The 21,212-nt window shown below is 42.1% G+C and overlaps 1 protein-coding gene across 5 annotated transcripts in view; it reads right to left on the minus strand.

Moving 5' to 3' along the window:
• Positions 1–368: 368 nt before the first annotated feature.
• ERG (ETS transcription factor ERG) overlaps positions 369–21,212 on the minus strand; it is a 133,792-nt gene continuing 112,948 nt past the window's right edge. For 4 of the 5 annotated variants that reach the window (XM_085081263.1, XM_085081347.1, XM_085081584.1 and 1 more), the window contains 8 exons: positions 18,305–18,456; positions 15,516–15,719; positions 14,523–14,603; positions 12,550–12,621; positions 6,704–6,772; positions 6,313–6,369; positions 4,777–4,824; positions 369–2,391 (listed from right to left, as the gene is read on the minus strand). In XM_085081263.1, the coding sequence (XP_084937389.1) occupies positions 1,871–2,391; positions 4,777–4,824; positions 6,313–6,369; positions 6,704–6,772; positions 12,550–12,621; positions 14,523–14,603; positions 15,516–15,719; positions 18,305–18,456 (1,204 nt within the window). In that variant the 3' untranslated portion in view covers positions 369–1,870. The remainder of the gene's footprint in view (positions 2,392–4,776; positions 4,825–6,312; positions 6,370–6,703; positions 6,773–12,549; positions 12,622–14,522; positions 14,604–15,515; positions 15,720–18,304; positions 18,457–21,212) is intronic. The other variant, XM_085081512.1, reaches the window with a different exon arrangement.

Consider the following 21,212-nt stretch of genomic DNA (forward strand, 5'->3'; position numbering starts at 1 on the left):
ATGGCAACAAAAGGTAAATTCTATGTATCAATGCTCTTCCTCAGAGGCCTCCCTGAGGCTTCATTTCCAATCTTGGGCATGGAGCTGTCGATGAATTAATTGGGCATGGCTGCAATCTCTGGGCAAAAGAAGCTCAGAGATTGCAGCTAAGGCACTGCTAAAGAAGGGCTGGAAGTGTTTTAGCAGAGCTGCCTGGAAAAGGAGATACACAGCATCTGTGCACTTCAAGCTTAGGCTGTTTGCTCCTGCATTTTCACCCCTGCCAGATTTCACAACCCAAAAATCCTGGCCTGTTTTATCACGGTGAGTAGCAGATCTGATATGACTGTCACACTCTAAAAATGCAAATACAAATGCAAACCACAGTGTCAATCTGAGTTGCCATGCTAGGCCAAGCTTATTTTATTACATACATTCTGCAATCTAAGGACTAATATGTTCATAATGTAAACATTAAGCATACAGAGTTAAAATTCAAGGCCACAATAGTTTTTTTGGATTGTCCCTTTTTTTTTTTGGTTTTTTGTGTGTGTCTTTGGTTGGCCGAGATCAACTCGTAGTGTATAAATGCATAAGTTATATAATAATTATATAAAAAGGAAAAAAAAAATAACATTGAACTTGTATACTTCATTCTGACAAACGCACAGCGTTCGCGACTCGATAAGAAAAACTGGCGCCCGCCTAACAAAAATACTCAGGTGATTTCTGATTTTGGCACTCAGGGGTTGTCTCTTGCTCTAACCAATAGGAAACAAACTCCCTTAGTAATGATGAGGTTCTAACTGGTAACTTTTAAATATCAAACACAATTCCAGTTTTGCTTTTTTGTTTTTCCCCTAAAAGAAAAAAAGAGATGCATATTCTGATTTCTCGCTTCTTCTGCTTTTCCCTTTTCCCACTTTTTATTACTACTAAATCAAGTCTGTTCCTCCTGAAATACTGGGAATGGTATAATACTGAGCAATATGTTTCACAAGTCCAAACAAGTGTTTCTTCATAGTCCCAACACTACAAAGTTTTCAGTCCTTTCAGTCTCTACTGGTCAAGAAGTTTCTCTCCTCCCATTCTCACCACCTTCATCCTCCTCTTTCTCCTTCCTGCTTCCTCTGTCAGGCGCAGGCCTCTGATCTACAATCATACACTTGCCCTCCAGCACATTCTCATTTCCCATGTTTGGCTCAGGGTTCCTGTAAAACTGTCAAGGAATCTGAAAGTTTGGGTTGTCTTCACAGTTTGAGTAGCTGATTCGCTCTGACGAATGGATCTCGTTTGATGTTAACTACAACAATGCTGTTCTACTCCAGATCAGCTTCCACACTAACCAGTCTCTTCTGTTTATGTTTCTATTTTTTAAATACAGATAGGCTTTTTTTTCCTTTTTAGCTTTTTTCCCTTTTCCCTCTCTTTTGTAATGATCCATATACTGCATGTTAGGTCACTATAGACTTATCCTTATATTGCTGTAGTATAGTCCCAGTTTTGCACTAGCATGATACCAAACTTTACACACAAGCTTATCAACTTTTTAAGACCACCAGCTTCCGTAGGTTTTCCTTATCATTTCATGCTTTTACCTACAATAGTCTATTGTTGTTTGGTCCACAGAGTCGATGCCCATATACATTACATTTTAGTATCTTAATACTTCTTGGATATTTCCTTTTAAATCCCTACTACAAAGAGTCTTTTTGACATCTATTTTTAACGTGTGGCTTTTTGTTTGGTTTTTTTTTTCCCCCAGCCAAACCTTCACTTGTCTCTTTAGGCACTTTTAATTCGAGTACTCCAACAGAGTTCATTGCGATTCCTCAGGGATCGAATCCCAGGGAGAAGCGTCTTTGCTTTGGTGTTTATTTTCCCACCCCGCTTAGTAGTAGGTGCCGAGATGGGAAGGCATATGAGCAGCTGGCAGCCTGGTGTTGGGGTAGATCCCTCCAGTCGGCGAGTTCCAGTACGGATTGGGGGCAGCGAAAAAGCTGGAGGACGTCACGGGCAGGGCAGGGGGGTGGGGAGCCACAAAGTTCATCTTCTGGGGGTGAGCGTGGTAGGAGCTCATGTAGGGCAGGTCTGACGGGTATTTGTACATGGATGACTCCGGAGGGTGAGGCTGCAGCGCCTGGGCGATGCCGTGGAAGTCGAACTTGTAGGCGTAGCGCTTGCCGTGCACCTTGGTCATGATGTTCTTGTCGTAGTAGTAGCGCAGGGCGCGGCTGAGCTTGTCGTAGTTCATGTTGGGCTTGCTCTTGCGCTCGCCCCAGCGCCGCGCCACCTCGTCGGGGTCTGTCATCTTGAACTCACCGTTGGTGCCCTCCCAGGTGATGCAGTTGGAGTTGGAGCTGTCCGACAGCAGCTCCAGCAGGAACTGCCACAGCTGGATCTGCCCGCTCCCTGCGGGAGGAACAGAGCGGGAATGTCAGGGAGAGGCGTTAATAATGCCGAGGTGTCAATTCTGCAGGCTCTCCCCGAGGACCCCATTAGGAAATGCTGTGATGTCTGCTCCTAATTCTCACTATTAACCAGTCCCCCTTCTCCCAGGACTGTCTCACGAAAGCCTAAAGAGCAGGGATAATTGTAATGTGTCATGTTTTCCCTCATGTGAGTGGCAGAATGCCATTCCAGGGAGATTTAATTGTTACCTAATGTCATTCAGCGCAGACAATTGATGGGGAAATAATACAGCGCTCATTTAGGAAACTAATCTCTAAAGTTCAGCACAAACAGCTTTCACTTGCGTAACATTCTGCTTGTTCTCACAGCATTATGTTGCAACTAAATGTTCCCTGCTATGGAATGAGCCCACAAAAAATGGAGAAGTTTAGAGCGAGCTGGGCCAGTGCCAAACCATATCATCCCTTTGCAGCGTTTGGGGAAATGCAGAACGGAAACTTATTAGCTTGCTGTTGCACTGCATACAACCAGAGGGCAAAACAATTGCAAGAACAGTGAAAAGGTCCATAAAATACATCCTTGTCATCATTCTGCTTCAAATGAGTTTAAATTATTATTTTAAATTAGGACATAAAATGTCGCTGTTGTGTTTTTCTCACTCTCTGCCAATTCCATCACACAAAGAAAATAGTTAGTCTGCTGTAAACTTAGCAAAGGTGAGGTAGAGCAACACAATTTGACCATTTTGGATAACTGAAAGTAGATTTCAAAGAACCTTGCCACTGATAGCCACGTTTGAAGCTTAGCATTTCTTAACAAAGCAGCACTGAAATGATGCAAAATGCAGCTGAAGCAGCTTGCGATGCAATCTGTTTCACAAGCACAGTGTCAGCAGAATTTGCCAACCAGCCTGGATGTGCTAACTTTGAACTACATCTCTGACCAGGAATCGGTTGGGTTTCTTTCTTTTTTTATCCAAGCCAGCTATGTGGGTATAATAAACAAGCTTTTCTTTAGAAAGCTTATAGTAGCAATTACAATATTGAGCTAGAGCAGCATCTGAAACCCATTAGCAGTTTATACTTCAGTGCAACTGAAACCCATATTCATTTAAATTGTATTTATCCAAACTGTCCTTAATGAATTTCTTCTGTTCCATTAACATGCATTAAATAAACAAACAAACAAAAGAATCTGTGGTATGAGCAAGGCATGCAAGTTTTAATACACGAAACATAACAAGAGGATTAGGCTTTGAAAATCAATAAACAGTTCAGCACTGGACAAAACACAAATTTTTGAATAAGCAATCCAACATATGTTCTAACATAAACACTTGCCTTCCAAATGTAATATATAGTCCTATGAAAATAAATGGTTGCTGTCAATTTCCTTTTAATGAGAGAGTAATTCCACCAATTTATAAACACACAAAACATGTTAAAGCACAGGAATGATGGCGTGGAGGAATTCCATATCCAAATGTTAAAAAGGCATCCCAATCCAGATTGTGTCAGTCTCATCCACAACAATGAAGTCTACCAAATGGACACTTGATAAAATTTGAAAAGCAATGATTTATGAACAAATTAAAGGGATCTAGGCCCCCACTTCCAGTCAAGACCAGTGTTGCCTGCAAACCCCCAATGCCTCAGGCCATTTGGAAAATCCTATTCTTAACACTTACTTAATTACTTTCCTCTGCCACACGAAACTGTTTAGAAAGACAACTAATCTAGAAAAAACATGCTGGCCCAAGGTTGGACTCAATGATTCTGGAGGTGTTTTCCAACCTGAATGATTCTGTGAGTCTGTGATTCTCTTCTAGGTTACAATGCTGCATCCCATTGCCTTCTTAAAGTGGGAGAACGTTCCTGAAGTATTTAAGCCACTTATTCAAATAGATTATGCTTTCCTGGTTGGTTTTTTTTCCTATATATTTCTGCTGGCTTGGGGTTATTCATCCCAAAATTTAGTATTCATCAAGGCCAGTATGATACTGTGCTGTGGATTAACAGAGCCTGGGACACAGCTGATGCAGATTTTGGTAAGAGATTTGTACCCTTCTGGAGGGGTAGCTGGAGACCAGATAGGGTCTTTTACACCCCCTAACCAAATCCTGATATTCAGGCAACTGAAGTGAATTCCAGCTTCAAAGGTTGGACTCTTTGGAGGTCTTTCCCAACCTTAATGATTTTAAGATTCCTCAGTCCCTCCCTTGTGTAATTTATATCTGAAACACACTGGGTATGATCAGTTCCCACTGAGTCACACTGAAGAGTGCTGAAATCAGGGACATCACCTCCCAGGTCTGGTCTTAAAGCTGGACTGGGGACACTCAGCAGTGAAAGGAAAACCTCTTAAATCCACAAAACCCCTTCTCACCTGGATTTGCAAGTCGGCTGCTGGTCGGTCCGAGAATTTGATATGGATCTACAAAATTGTGAGAGAAAGATTCAAAATCATGCAACAACGATGCCAAACATTTTAGGTACTGTTTTTGAACCTTGTAAGAGGCAGTGTGCACTGCCTGATGGGACAGCAGGTCCAACACCTAAGCAATTTCCTCTCTCTGCATGGCAGTATTTGCACATTTTCCTTTCAAACTCAGTGTGCGAGGATATACATTTGCCTTTTGTCCTGTATTAAACGAAAATTTAGCTGTTCAGAATGTAAATTTTGCTCTGAAGTGTTCTGGTGGTGGAGTCCCCATCCCTGCAGGTGTCCCAGGAAGGCCTGGCTGTGGCACTCAGTGCTCTGGGCTGGGGACAAGGTGGCCATTGGGCACAGCTGGGACTCGATGAGCCTTTGTCAGCCCCACAGTGCCTGCAGCATCTCAGTATTCACCTCAAGGAATTCCCTCTGGAAATGAAAACTTACTTTGGCCTGAAGTACAACAGGGAAAAAGAGAAGACTGTGACAGCTTGATGGGCTGCAAGCACTGAGTGACCCTGTTGCTTTTACAGCCAACAAGACAATCAGGTTACATTCCTTACACAGTTAAATAATCTGTGCAGCTCTCACACAGCCATTAAATGGTCCTCAGGACTTACATAAATCATCAGTATATTTCTAGGAAGATTCTTGTGGTTGGAAGGCCAGATTAGATAAAAGACTGTTTGGGCAAAAATCAGTGTAATACTTCCCAGGCAGTCTGTGCATGAGTTAATGAGACCTAGTCAAGTACAGTGTTATTTAGCTATAACAAAAACCAGAATAATGATTTAAAATTCGTGCGATAAAAACTGGCTCAGAGTCTTCTGAGCTAAGAATATCCTCTAAATCTCTTTTATTTCCTCCTTCTAACCTTTTGCTGTTAACAAAAGCCATGAGTGACTCAGGCTCCTTGTAGTGCTCTCCAGCTACCTGTCCAAAATCCAGCTGAATTTGCAATATGGGATTAGGTCCCACCCCATGGATTTGCTGCTTTGAAAACACAAATTTAGCCCCCATTTTGCTAAACCACTACTCTACAAACCCACAGACTTCTACTTTCTCTTCAGCTTTCCAACAGACTGAGGATCCCTCTAATATTTCTGTTGTGTTTCAGGAGCCAAATTCAAATGGGTTTCTGCAAGCTGTAATCCATTCCCCTTTTTTTATTTTGGCTCATGGATATTTTCCAGCTGTTAGCATTTCAACTACTGAGGTCTTGTGACATCTTTACCTTCCACCTTTGCACCTAAACTGCACAAAGATAGTTTTTTAAATAGCATTTTCACTCTGCAAAGCTGTCACTGCCTTTAAATATGGCATTGATCTCAGATCCAGCTGTTGAGCCAACTCATACACATCTGGAGTTTTTGTGGTCTCCAGCTGGAGTGGTCTGAATCAGACTGTGCAGTTTGGCTGACAGGTGAGAGTTGACCTTCTCATCATGTTCAACAAACCCAGGCAGAACTCAAACCAAGTGACACCCACCTAACTGAGGACGCTGGTCTTCTGTTTTGGGAACTGTTGAGGATGATGGTTGAGTAGCTGAAAATAGAAAAAAAAAAAAAAAAGTGTCATTTTTCCAGTTAGGAAGTTGGTCACCAAACTTATGAGAGATCCCAGACCTGGAACTCCTCCTGCCCTCTGCTCCAGGATGGACACATCAGGATTTAAAGCTGATAAAAAGATTTTTAAGGTTTTAAGGTGATGGACTTGATGAAGTCTGAGTTCAAGGAAGGATGTGGCTGCCCAGTGACACCAGCCAGCATTGCCTAAACAATTGGCTTTCCAGCCAGTGCACAGGTAAAACCCCTCCAGAGCTCCTGGAATTCATTTTGGAGTCTGATCCATGTTTCCCCAGCCGTGCAGATGTTTTTACCTTTTGACTGAGGGCTGGGGTGGGTGTGACTCGTCCACGCTGACCTCCTGGCTTGCTCATAAGGCAAATCTGTGAAGAAAAAAGACACTTATGAATGCAGATATGGCCTGAAGTGCTAATGTCCAGAAAGGGCAAGTTTAGAAGGGACTCAGCATTTGGAAAATTGCTGAAACAGCCAGGGAATTCTTTGTTAAAACCTTTGTCATCTTCACTGTCTCTATCAACAACCAAACCATGCTGTGCTCTGCAGAGGTGCCTGTTCTTGTCAGAAGTCTCAGCTGCACTGAAATTGGTGGTACAAAGAGTCTTTAGAGCCTGTATAGAATTCACCACTCCCAAAGGTTCAGGATACTCCCTTTAGTTCCCCTCCTCAGCCCAGGACACCAAGGAATGACACACACTGACACCATGAATAATCTATGCTGGAAGTCTTGCAGGAAAAATCCCCCAAGAGCTCATGTTATGCATAAACTGGGTACCATTCCCTCCTCAAATCAGCATCTAACAGTATTTCCTGTTAGGAAGACAGAATTTAGTTGATTTATTCCTTTCTGCTTCTCAGGACAAGCTCCTTAAATTTACACATCTAAATTTTCATTTCCCTTTCTTTCATTTACTCGTTACTTGTATTTTATTTCAATGCTTTAGCATGCTAAAAAAAAAAAAAAGGAAAAACTAAACCATAAAAGCTTGCTTCATAAAGCAAATGTAGTAAATTCAAATGTTTAGTTTACCCTTAGAATTCTTGGGCAGTTTCCTGTGCTTTTCCACAGCTGACTTTAACACATTAGCTAAAATTACTGCCGAAATCAGAGACTTATGTAAGTTCCAGGATCTCAGGAAGGTAGCAGTGCCCACCTGGTGGAACTAAGTTGCTGCAGATGTCTTGACTCTTAACTCTGCTTGTGCTTTATTTCAGAATTCATGTTTGGAAATGAAACCAGTTAGGAAGTAAAGGAACAGCCCCAGACTGGCTCTGTGCAAAGCAGATTTATTTTTCCTTTTCCAAGCACTGGGGGAAGAAGCATTGAATGGAAATAATATGTAATGTGCAATGCACAACCAAATTGCCCCTAATTTATTTAGTCTGTTTGGCTCCAGGAGCAGACTGGCACTGCCAGCACTGCCACCTCCCAGATTCTTACACCTAAAAACCTTTGCTTTTGCTGACATTTGCAAGTGATCTTTGTACTGCATTTTCAGAAGGAGTGACCTGGTATCTCTGATTTCCTGAGAACTATTCCATAGTCTAGGAGAAAATAATGTGTATTTTACAGGTGCTCATCTCTGAGCAGAATAGGAATCACTGTGACCTGCAGATGTCCTGCCCAGGCTGAGATCAACACTGCTCTTTAGTTAGAGACATCTCACGGCTTGGAGGCTTTACCTTCTGGCAAAAAAAATTCAGAATTACCGTGGTCATGATTCCAGTGGGTTCTGAGCTCTGTCTGGACCAAGGGGGCTCAGCTGTGGGGGTTTGCAGGTATCTTGTGCAGTCTAGCCTGGCCAGTTCTCTACCTCCACGGCAGGTTCTCTACCTTCTCTATAGCCTCCCTTGCTAGGGAGATTCTGGTGACATAAGGAACTTATTTTTCCCTCCAGTTTTTTCATTCCTTGCCCAGAAAGAAACTGTGCAACTCCACCCAAATTCTCATCTCCCTTTTCCCTTCTCCCTTTTCCCTTCTCCCTTCTTCTCCCTTCTTCTCCCTTCTTCTTCTCCCTTCTTCTTCTCTCTTCTTCTCCCTTCTTCTCCCTTCTCTCCTCTCCTCTCCTCTCCTCTCCTCTCCTCTCCTCTCCTCTCCTCTCCTCTCCTCTCCTCTCCTCTCCTCTCCTCTCCTCTCCTCTCCTCTCCTTTTTCCTGTTTCTGGATCTCCAAATTATCAGACACCTGTGCCCTAGAGGACTGGGAGATGCTGTGTCTGCTTCTACTTGGTGGCACTTGAAACGTATTTGGTACAAATTCAGTACTGTGAGAAAGATGTTTTGCCTTTTAACACATCACAAGATGATCTTTTGACTACGCCCTCTCCACAAGAAGAAAAATCCAGTTATCAGCCTTTCTTGAAATAGAGCGAAGTTCCAGCTTCGTTCTCAGTTCAGCATTGTGCCTTGATAAACACTGTGTTATTCTAGATAAGTGGTTCTGTTCTTGTTCATGGGATATCAGTACACCATGTCCTTATCTTGGACACATCTCTGATGGGAATGCTCCTGTTTGGTGACACAAACCCCAACCAGGTGTCCCTGAGCTCCTGAGAGCCTCATTGTGTTACTCTCACTGAAACCTCCTGTTCTCTTGTGAAGGTGACTGGAGAAATCCTCCTTTGTCATACTGCAAGCCCTGCTCATTTCCCATTCCCTATTGTAGTGCCTTAACAATGGCACTGCTTAATTACTTTCTCCAGAATTGCACCCCACGATTTGGCTGATTCCCACTGAACATTATTTATTCCCCCCTCTCCTCATTTTTGACCTTTTTCCACGTCATCAAGTGTCCCCAGGGTCTGCTTTTGCTCTCACAAGAACGGTGCTTTGTTATGGGAAAGCTTCTTTGCAGTCTGCTTGAAATGTGACATTTAACTCAAAGGAAAGCCACAGAATAAGCCAACAAAACACTTGCCTGGAAGAAAACCAAAATTCTGCAAAAACTCCCTTTTTTTCTGAATAAAAATTCTGACTTGAAAAATGTCCATCAACTTTCAATTGTGAAAGGTAAAATAAAACAATACTTCCCAAATCACTGCAGTTTGTATTAGAAAATGTTTCATTCTGCACAGAAGAACAGAGACACCATATAACCAAACTGCAATTCCACAAGTAATTGTGTGAACGCAGAAAGATGTTGACACAAAGCCTTTTGTTTCATAAGTGTCATTTTCAACGTGAGTTAGAGAAAAAATGCTGAAATGAAGGAGCTCACAAAGTTTAAGACCTTTTCCTTTAGAGAAAATTAACATTTTGTTTTGTCAGTCACGAGTATGATGAAATAAAAATGGAAATCATAGACCTTAAGTGACAAAAAAATCCCAATTTTCATTCAAGTCCAGTGGAAAATAGACTCATTCCAGCCTTTGCCTGAAATCCTCCCCATTAGCACAGTTTTTCTGCAGGACATCAAGGTCCCTCTGGTCTTATATATTTATTTCCTTTGGGAACTACTGTGACTTTGGGGCCTCTAGATTTCTGTTTGTTAATTGTTTCTATAGCTCTGCTTTGCCTTCTCATCCCCATTTGTGTCGACATTCCTCAGTGCCACTGAGAGCTCCTGGGTGCCACAGTCTGCTTTCATGCTCCATGAAAATGTCTAATTTATTTGGAAAATGTCTAATTTATTTGGAATATTCCTTCTTCTCACACTGAGACTAAGCAGGTGCTCTGTGACACTCTTTATTCTGATAATTATATCACATTTCCTCAACCCCAGACTGTGATTTGGACAATTTCAAACCTCTGTATCTCTCAACATGCTCCAAAGATTTTCCATATTCCCATGGCTCTCCCAGGCGTTTCTAAGCACCTCCTAATTCTGCAAAGAGCCTTTTTGATAAGGGATGATTGACACAGCTTTCCATGCAAGGCCACACTGCTGGAATATTCAATTCAGCCACATTTCCCATGGGATTCTCCACTGTGGTTCCTCATTTGTTCCCATTTTTCACTTTGGCCCACGAGCAGAGCAGTGGCTGTCACTGTGCCATAAATAAAGATGACTGTGTTAAGTTGTTCCTTCATGAGTGAAGGGGGCTAATTTGAAATCAGTAAGATATGCAAATTACTTGTGCTGCATTTATCGACTTGTATTTTCAGTTGTTAACTTATTGCCAAGTTGTTTGTCCCTAATGAGCTTCCTGGGTACCTGGAGAGGAATCCTGGAGAGGAATCTCTGGGTTTAAGGAACAAAAAAATCATGGAACCATAGAATGAGTTGGGTTGGAAGGGACCTTAAATCCCATCCAGTGCCACCCCAGCCATGGCAGGGACACCTTCCACTGTCCCAGGCTGCTCCAAGCCCCAATGTCCAACCTGGCCTTGGACACTGCCAGGGATCCAGGGGCAGCCACAGCTTCTCTGGGAATTCCATCCCAGGGCCTCCCCACCTTGCCAGGGAACAATTCCTAATTCCCAAGATCCCATCTCTCCCTGCCCTCTGGCACTTTGCAGCCATTCCCTGTGTCCTGTCCCTGCAGCCCTTGGCAATTGTCTCTCTCCATGTTTCCTGCAGCTCCTTCAGGCACCAAAAGGCCACAATGAGGTCACCCCAAAGCTTCTCCTCTCCAGGCTGAACAATCCCAGCTCTGCCAGCCTTTCCTCCCAGCAGAGCTGCTCCATCCCTCTGCTCATCCTGCTGCCTCCTCTGCACTCTCTCCAGCAGCTCCAGCTCATTGCTGTGCTGAGCCCCAGGGCTGGAGCAGCTCTGCAGGTGAGCTCTCACCTGAGCACAGGGACAGAATTCCCCCCTCACCTGCTGCCCACACTGCTTTTGATGTAAAAATCAGCTCTAAATTATGTGCCAGATTTTATCATGTCCTTTTTCCAATTATTAATAACTCAGCATCCATAATCTAAGATGTCCATTGTCGGTGATTGGCTAATTAGCCAGTTCTTGATTTGTTTCTTATTCAAATTACTGATTTAAATTCTCTTGTAAATAGTTGTGGGGTATCTTGATAAATGCCTTATAAAAGCCAAATGCCAAATGTATGCATTGGGTCAGCAGTTTCCTTTTTGATCATTAATATAAGCAAACAGTCTAGCAGAGCTTGATTTCCAAGGACCTGAACAGGTTGAATTTGATGATGTAATGGCCTGGAAGTCGTTTCCTTCTCTTTTTCCTTATCTCTTATCTTTCCTTTTCTAATTATCAATTAAGAAATCTACAAACATACACATATACATGTACAGAAGTATATATAAAATAGTTACTTGAATGTACCATCCTGGATTCTACCCTGGAGAACAGATAAAATAATTGCTATTCAAAACTCCCTCTTTATAACATCAAAATGTATCTTTTCACCAGAGCTCAGCCAATTCAAGTGCATGTCCCTTCAGAACACTTGGATTTATGCCTCTGGCTCAGTAATGGATTTCCTTGAAATTTAGTATTTTTCTGCAACTCCTCTCGATGTCCCAGAGTTCTCTGCACTCATTATTGGAAAAGCAAATGTCCAGATTAGGAATTTTCCCAGCATTTTTTGTGGTGAAGGGTGATAAAAAGAGAATTTTTGACTTCATGGCCATGTCCTCTCCTTCTTTAATTATTCCCATTGGGCTTTCACAAATCAGCACATCTGCAAAACTTTCACAGGCTTCAAAGTTTTGAGCACTAAGAGCTTACTTGTGTTTTGATTTTACTTAAGACTCTTAAATTCACAGTCAGATTTTTGTGGGTTTTGCTTGCCTTAAACATAAATAAATGCAGATAGCAGGAGTAGCATGTATCCTGCATTTTTAGAGTATTTATCCACAATGTACTTCAAAGAAAAGGGAATTTTAGCCACATTTTACAAACAGAGAGCTGAAGGACAGTGACAAGTGACTGTGCTGGGACAGTGCAACAGAACCAGCGAACAGAGCTCAGGTTTCTGATTCTCTGGTGCTTTAAAAAGTAGAGACAATTGCTTCAAAGACTGAGATTTGTGGAAGAAAGAGGCTTATTAAACTGCTCTATTTAATTATTTCACTCCACACAATTATATACACACAAATATATGATATATGTGTATAATGTGTGTGTTCAAAATAGAGCCTTATGTTTACGAAAAGAGAAGGAGAAAAAGAATGAGATATTTCAAGAGATGAAATGAATAAGATCACAGCACACAAAAAGTGGTGATTGTTCATACCTGGCCTGGTTGTGATTCTTTGTGTTGCTTCTGGATAAACTGATGTGTTTGGGAAAATAAAAGTGGCACCTCCTGAAGAGAAAGAAGAGGACATAACACCTAAAGATTCATTTCCACAGTCCCTCAATCCACCAGCATTTCCCTTCCTGTAGTGTGAATGAATAAAGACCAAGAATAACTAATTTCTGCCTTAGAACTGTTATGCATAAAAGTTCATTCCAATAGTCTTTACACCTATGTAAATCCATTCAAATTACTGGAATAAAGTCTGTCCAGAATTTGTTTTAAGAAGGAGACAGTGAGGTTCAGGAAATCTCTTCTACCACAACCACCTCCACCCAGGCAGGCGGTTTGGTATCCCCTGAAATAAAACCTCTTTGCCTTCATTACTGCATTCCCACCAAGGCTCATATTTTCAACAGATCAGACCCTCAGAAATCTCATTAATCTTCCCAGAGTGAAAAAATGAGAAATATTGAGCATGATGTAGGAAGTGGACTCTCCCTTTTCTCAGGCACTGAACTTGCTCTGACTGCACCAATGGACTTCTAATGATCCTCTCCAGAAACATGAAAAAGGTCAATTACTGCTGATTACAAGAACCCTTTTTCTAATTCTTTTGTGGTCCACTGAAAACTGAACAACTAATTTTCTGTATGCTGATGATCAGCACGGTATTATTCACACTCCCCATGACAGAAAAGCAGACAATCTTATTTTGGTGAAATGAACTTCAGAATATCACTGTCAGTGCACACATAAGAGAAAAAGATAACACACAGAACTGCTGAACAACACTTGGATATCTGTAAGAGGAAACTGCTTGGCAAATAAGGATCTCAAAAGCCAGAGATGGAAAAGACCATCAAGTCCATCTATTTTTAAAAAGGACTTGATTCTTCTTCCAAACCACATGAAAGTAAAGTGAAAATTTTTGGTTGTCTTTGCAGCAGGTCTACAGCCCACAGCAGGACTTTATGTTTGCCACTACGACCAGTGGCAAACCTCTAATCTTGGGGAAAAAATCTTCTAATCTGGTGAATTTTGCTATGGAACTCACTCACAGTGAAAAACGAAATAAAATATGAAAGGAGCATTGCAATCCAAGTTTTGTTTTCTTTTTCTTTCGCATTATCCTTTGTATTATCTTTTTCCTTTCTCATAGAGAATTGTTATTTCTGGTCACTGTAGGTAACTAACACCCTCAGGCATGATCATGCAATATTCCAGACATCTTTTGTAGGGATAAAAACCACATTATTTGTACAATTCCATGCCATTCTCTGTTGCACAACTGTTACAGCAAGGTAAAATATATTCTGAATTCTTTTCCTAAATATTTTAAGTTACATCCTGAAAGACAGATGAGACATATGTGATTCTCCTACTTACACTCAATGCTTTCCTGGGCCAAATCAACAAAAGGATGAATATTAACAGAAGTAATTTTACATTCAGACTTAGTGGTGATTACAACATCAGACTCACTGGAATTTCCAGCTCAAGTCCCACACAGCTAGAAAATGAGATGAGCTAACTGCCTAAAGAGCAATTTTATTGATTTGCACAGTATTTACTGCATGGGAGGGGAGACATCTCCATTCCTCAGAGCCCAAAGCACTTCTGAGCTCCAAGAAGCTTCTGAGGATCCATGGAGTAGACCTGACAGTACGGTGGGACAGAAGGATCAAAAAAACCCTCAGGTAAAAGGCCCCAAACCTGCAGTTTTATGCTGTATCAGGGACCCCATTCTCTTGCAGGACACAAGGAATTTTTGCACCCTTTTTGCACCATCTGGCCCTGCGTGATCTCACCTTTTCTCTGAGTGTCTGTGCAGAAAACAGACAGCAGGGAGGAGATTCTCTCGTCTCCCTCCTCATTTACCACCTCCATTTTTTAGCAAGCAGCCCATGGGAAGGAATCCTGTGCTTTTAGAAGATGACCTACAGCAGTGGGAGCAGTGCCAGCATTACCTGTGTTTCTAGCATGCATTAACCGTGGAGAGTTTTGTAAGGCCTTATCAACATCATCTGAAGTCAAATGTGGAAGAGGAGCTACAAAACAAAACAAAAAGCAACACCAAGATGTAAAAAAAAAAATCGTGAATTATCTTTTTAAACCATATTTTTTTCCCCTGACAGGATTGCCTGAATGTGAGTCTGACTAAACAGCCTGCAATTTGGAGGGAGGTGTGTGGGCTACAGGGTAAATTAGGGCATTCATTTAACAAATATCATAATTTATTATGATGAATGCACCAAATTTCTGGCTGGTTATTGACAGTGTGCGTGTGGAGGAGACTGCACCGCACTGGTGTTGCAATGCTTGGTGTTTTTTTCTCTAAAAACCAGGTTCATTTTAACTTCTTTAAACTTAAGCAAATCTTCCTCAACCTTAGGAGAAAGCCCTCAATCCAGGTGATCCCTAGTCCCTTTATTCCCAATGAAATTCTAGCCATGCACTACAGTTAATTTGCATTTGGACTTCAGGGACTGTTCCTTTTTTTCCCATGAATTCACAGAATTTTTACATCAATTCAGTTAAATCTTCCTGATCCTATCCAGAGTACAGCAAACTGCTGCCAGTCCTTAGAATCATGCCTGGAATTCACTTTACAAATCAATGTTTGCACTCTCGTTTAGTTAAAATGGAAAGAAATGAGTCTGTGACCAGAAAAAACATTAGCACTGAACCCCATGTGATTTCCTTCCTGCTGAGCTTCAACTCGATTTTTCTCTGAGATGGATACACAGAAAGAGCCCCTAATTCTTTTCTTTGATAAACATGAGTGGTAGCCAGCTGAAATTAACGGGAATTTTTCCATCAAAACCAATAGGATTTGGGCTGGGCTCCCTGTTATGTTATTAGGAACAGAATGATTTGCAAGAGACATTTGAAAAGCCAGGTCAGTTATTCAAAGCGTTAAATCTAGGAGTGCTTGCAGACACGGCGAGTGATCGGCTTACTCTCTCTGAGGTAGTGTAGGTGTGACAGGAGGATGTCTGCGTTGTAGCTGGGGGTGAGCCTCTGGAAGTCATCCTTGGTCATTTTGCAGAGCTCCTTGCCGTCGATGTTCTGGAAGAGCAGGATGTCCACGTCGGGCAGCCCGTACTCCTTCACCGCCCACTCCAGCCACTGGCGCACGTGCTCCGTGCTCCACAGCGTGGGGTCTGGGGGAGCCAAAAACCATGGAATTAGCCAGGGAAGGGCAATTCCTGAGGCACTGATCAGTGGAAAATAATCCTCTCTTTGCTGCTGCTGCTGCTGGAGGGATTATTTGGAGGGCTGAGTGCAAGGGAGAGCAACTGTGGAGAACTGTGAGCTCTGAGCGTTAACAACAAACCCTGAGTGAGCTCCTTCTCTCACTCAGCTCTTCTGCCTTGTTGCTTTTAGGCATTTTTAGCCACAGATTAACAGAGGTTTTGGCCCACTAACAGCACTACAGCCCACTCTGAACAATTTTCAGAGCTTTCTGCTGAATCCTTATCTTTATTCAAGAGAAATTTCCCCTCAAGTGGAAAGTTTCCATTCAAGTGAAGTGTGCCCTCTTTCTTGGGCGTAGGCTAAGTAGGGACTCACAGATTTGGGCAGTTATTTCAGAAAACAGAGTGGGTCTCTAGCTAATAGTATTAACTAGAATATTAAAATATTCTGCATTTTCTTTCCTAAACTGTTGTGATGCACAGGAGTGTATTGCTACACCTGCATGGGTTATTACTCAATACATGAAGTATTGGCAAAACCATCTGGGGAAAAAAACCCCAAACAGTTCAGATTTCTAGAAAAATGGTTCTGAATGAATCTTTCATTTTAACCTAAATGTTTTCTCTTTTCTCAGAATTCCTCTTTTTCTATTTCTCTCCCATTCCACTTTTCCTTGTTCTTAAGTAAGGACTCAAGAACACAAAGCTCCCTCAGCTCCTGCCATGAAGAATTTATACTTTTTGCAGGGAAAACATAAAAGCTAAGGGGAAACAAATACTTTAAGAGTTTCTGCCTTCTCTCCTAAATGATTCTGTGATTTTGTGATATCCTGAATGGAGCTGAGAATGGAGCACATGGAGGTCAACTGGTTGTTGCCCATCACATGAAAATCTGGGACTTGAATAACTTTTCTATGGCTTAACTTCAGTGCCATTGCCTCTCTTCTGACTGTTGTTGAGGCTGGGCTGAAAGAGGTGGAAACCTCCTGAATTGCACCAGAAAACTCTTAAAATAATATCTCCATCTGGTCTGAAATGTGTAAAAACTAGAGGGGTGCAAGTCTGGTGGATGGGATTGTCCACACCTAGAGCAGAGAGCTCTGAAAACTACACTAAACTTGGTTTGAAGTAAACAACCAAACACCAGGACTTTTACCAAAATGTTTTGATTATGTCTATCATTTTTAAACACTTCTTATTTATGATAACTAGAAAAATACCACAGCTGGGAATGTGATTTTTTTTTCTCTTTTATTTCTGAACTTTGCCATGTGAATCACACACTGCCTGTGTGGTGATCAAACAAAACCGACTGATTTTTGCCCATTAATTTCTTCAAGTGACCTCAAAACAGCAAGGCTGTCACTGTGACCATCTTGTTCCTTGAAAGTCACTCAGATCCACCTCAAAACACACCTCCAGGAGTACACTAAATAAAAAATCCCTCACTGAGCTAACAATGCTAAGGGTTACTAACAGACTAAAAAAAAAGTAGTGCCAAACACTATTATAGAAGTAGTTTAGGAGATCATTGAAATGTTGAGTATCTGAGTCTTGCCAGGCCACTCATTATTCAGAGCATCACTCTCCTGTCTCCAGAACAGAATTGACAATACCATTGCAGAGGACACTGCAACAGATTTGTCCACACCTTTCTTGACAAATAACTGAAATAATCACAGCTTGCAAAACTGGCCACAGTCAGTACTCTTGCATGTCTTAGCAACTGAAAAACTGTAAGAGTGTTAGGCAACATGGCAGAGGCAGAAATATTTCAGACAAGCACCTCTCTGCTGGAGAGGAACCAGCAGCAAAACATTCCCTCCTGGCTGCAGGTGTTGAGTTTATCCTGTGCTTATCCAGTGGTTTAGGAACACCCACATATGCCCTGATGCTTTGACTGGGAAATAGGCATGCTAATTATTTTGCAAAATACTCCAGCTTTGTTTGGAGGACCAGGCAGCCAGAAGTGACAAGAAAGCATCTTTCTTGTCCCATTAACTGCTGAATCCCACAGCCAAGCCTGCCCAAGAATTTCTCAATTGTGCCCTTATATTGCAGAGGAGTTTTCAGTTTGCTTATTAAAATGTTTTATGCTGCCCAAACCTGGGGGATAACCCACATAAAGGCTTTTCATGCCCTATTTAATCCCACAGAAGCTACTTCTTGGTATTTTCAGAGATAACCTGTGCTGCAGGTTATCTCTCCATCCCTGTACCCAGCTCATTCATGGTGATAGGAAATTGAAGTGGCTCTTCCTTTTGCCCTCTTTAGGGTGAAATCCTCCAAAAGGAGCTACAGGAGTCATATAAGATCTGAGTGCCTGTCCTCAGCCCATCCTGCTGCTGAAATGGGAAGAACAGATTGAGGAGGTGGCCTCACTCAGATATTTCTCAGCTCATTCTCTCCATAACCCCAGGAAATTACTGCTCCTTTCTTCCTGATCACCTGCATCAGGTGCATTTTTCTCCAAACCTTCTTAAATAATCTTAGTGAACTTGAGGGAAATGTGATTTTTTTTTAGCTTGAAATGTTGGTGTAGAGGGTCTAACCTGCTGGCACAATGACTCTTCGTTCATTGGTCGTCATGTTTGGGGGTGGAATGTGCTTCTCCTCCATGTAGTTCCCATAGTTCATCCCCACACTGTCGGAGCTGCTCACCATCTTCCCTCCTTTTGCCACGCTGCAGTCATCAGGAGAATTCCTAGGCAGGCGAGAAATAATAATTCCATTATTATTCCAGTCCCTATGATTCCTGCAGAGAATCACCTGGAATGAAATGGAAATCTGGGAGTTGAGCACCACTGGAAAACTCAGTACCCCCCATCCAGTGAACCCAGTGACTCTGCTGATTCCTTCAGGTGTCTCAAAAAACCAAACAGGTTCAATGGACCATATAATTATTGTTAGCATCACAGGATCAGGCTGTCTTATCCCTCCAAAAATGATAAACACCAATAATTAATTCCAGACATAAAATGGAGGCTTGTTCATGAGCTTGTTCAGCATGGTGGCTGCAGGGAGCTGCATTTCCCTCTCCAAACATCTCACAGGCAACTGAGAAACACAGAGATGCACTTAATTCACATTTTCTGGGGGAAAACTATTCTTAGTTGCCATTGTCCAAGCTTGGAGAGCTGCCCATCTCCACTGCCATCATTGTTCCACACTCGGTTGCACTTCATGTCATGCAATGTAGACACATTTCTACGTAAGGCTCACAAAAAAAAAAAAAAAGGAACATTGGCCAAAGCCATGATTCAAAATACCACACGCATGACTGGAAAAACCTTTCAGCTCCTGACTAGCACAGTCTCCACGGTGCTGTAGTCAAGACAGGGAAATCTGCAGAGGATCTGCAACCAGACACCTCTTTAATTTTGGCTTTGCTTTCTGAATAGAGTCTTTAGGTTTAACATCCCACAGGGGGTTCCCTAATGGCATTTTAATTGCATCACAGTTTTCCTTCTGGCAGACACAGACATATTTGTCCCTTAATTTAATGTCTACAACGTGTTTCATCAGAGGGAGAAAAATTGTTACAAAAATCAAAATAAAGAACTCAGCCATGGGGAATACCTTTAAATGTAAAGAGGTTGTTTGGCAAGGGAAGGAGGGTGTTAGCTGGGGTTTGGTTTCTTTAGCAATACCTCATTCTTAACAAGCTTTCCTTTAGTCCTGCCATTGAACTCCTGAAATTGTGCTATGGTCTCACTAAACAAGAGGCAATCACAGATTAAAGGAAACATGGAATCACAGAATGGTTTGGGTTGGAAGAAACCTTAAATCCCATCCAGTGCCACCTGTGCCATGGCAGGGACACCTTCCACTGTCCCAGGCTGCTCCAACCCCAATGTCCAACCTGGCCTTGGACACTGCCAGGGATCCAGGGGCAGCCACAGCTTCTCTGGGAATTCCATCCCAGGGCCTCCCCACCCTGCCAGGGAACAATTCCTTCCCAATATCCCATCTCTCCCTGCCCTCTGGCAGTTTGCAGCCATTCCCCCTTGTCCTGTCACTCCATGCCTTGTCCAAAGTCCCTCTCCAGCTCTCGTGGAGTTCCTTTTATGCCCTCAGTTGAGCTGACTGCTGAGCTCCATCATGGTTCAGGAACTAATTCAGTCATAATTCTCACATGTGTGCTTTAAAAAAAGAATCAGCACTTGGAAAGTTGAAAATTTTTAGTGCACATCTTACATACTAAATTTTAAGTATAGCATGTTTTTTTCTATGCAGTGTTTCCATTAATTTAACCCTTCTGTGTTCATGTAAATATTAAAGAAAAAAAATTAAGTGCTGATGACTTTCCGTTTAAAAAAAAATATATCACAGAGATCATTCAATGGGTGACAACATCTTCTTCAGGAGAAGAAAGAGCACCTTGAATGTTGGCTAGAAAATGTTGGCTTCACATACTTTTTCCAGGACATCTCCAAATGTATTACATATGAAATCTGCCCTGTGTAAAAGCCCCACAACTGCTCTGCCAGCCACAGCACCAAATAACAACCACGAGGGAAAACACAGCCAGCACCTGCCACTGCGAGGTGGTGAATTCAGCCCTTTCCTCTCACAACCAGAGCACTTAGGCAAGATTTTCTCAGGTTTAGTTTTGCTTTCCTACCACACACCACTAAATATAACCCTGGGATGCAGCCTATTTCTGTCCAAACAGAGCTGAGCAAAACAAAGCTGCTTTTTGTTTCAGACACAAATGCCGAAGAAGAGCTTTTGTGATGATTCCTTGTGACCAAAATGTTGGCTTTTTCTGTTTCCCTTTCACAAATAAAAATGGCACATATGCTTGAGGGAATCTGCACTTTAAATTATGGGTATTTGGAAACATCCTCCTGCCTTTATACCTGTGTTGATGTGGACCCTGACTCCCCAAAGCACTGCTGTTACAAAGAAATTTTTGCCCCATTCACTGACTTTCTAGGGATGTTTTTGGGAAACAGAGAGCTAGCAGAGCCCTTTAGTTTAACTGGCACAGTTATTTAATTTTGGGGTTTTTTTCTGTTGAAAGAAAATTAGGATAGAGGGACTCCAAAGTGAAATATCCCATCAGTGGCAGCCTCCACCACTTCTGCAGGCAATGGTGCATTAAAAACACTCTTGTAAACACTGAGCAGTAAATGATGTGAAAGATCCAGTAGCACAGAGCTTTTGGCAATCTGACAGGGCTTCTGAGATGCTTTTCTGATCTCAATATAAACAGACAGGGGTGGGGAAGAAGATCATAAATAAGTCATAACTTCTCATTAAAATCCAGAAGCAGATGGTCAAGAGTTTTGTCCCTTTAGCTCACTGGGTGGACAAGCAAATCCCTCATCCATCAAATCTCCTAAGACCATGCTTAATTTCAGGCATGGAATCAACTCCATGGGATTCAACAGGACTACTCTGGTACTTCAAATTGAGTGTGTGACCTAAACCACTGAGCCAGGGCTTAACTCAACT

This window comes from Lichenostomus cassidix, chromosome 1 (assembly GCF_008360975.1).
Source record: "Lichenostomus cassidix isolate B80296 chromosome 1, HeHo_3.0, whole genome shotgun sequence".
NCBI classification, from domain to species: Eukaryota; Metazoa; Chordata; class Aves; order Passeriformes; family Meliphagidae; genus Lichenostomus; species Lichenostomus cassidix.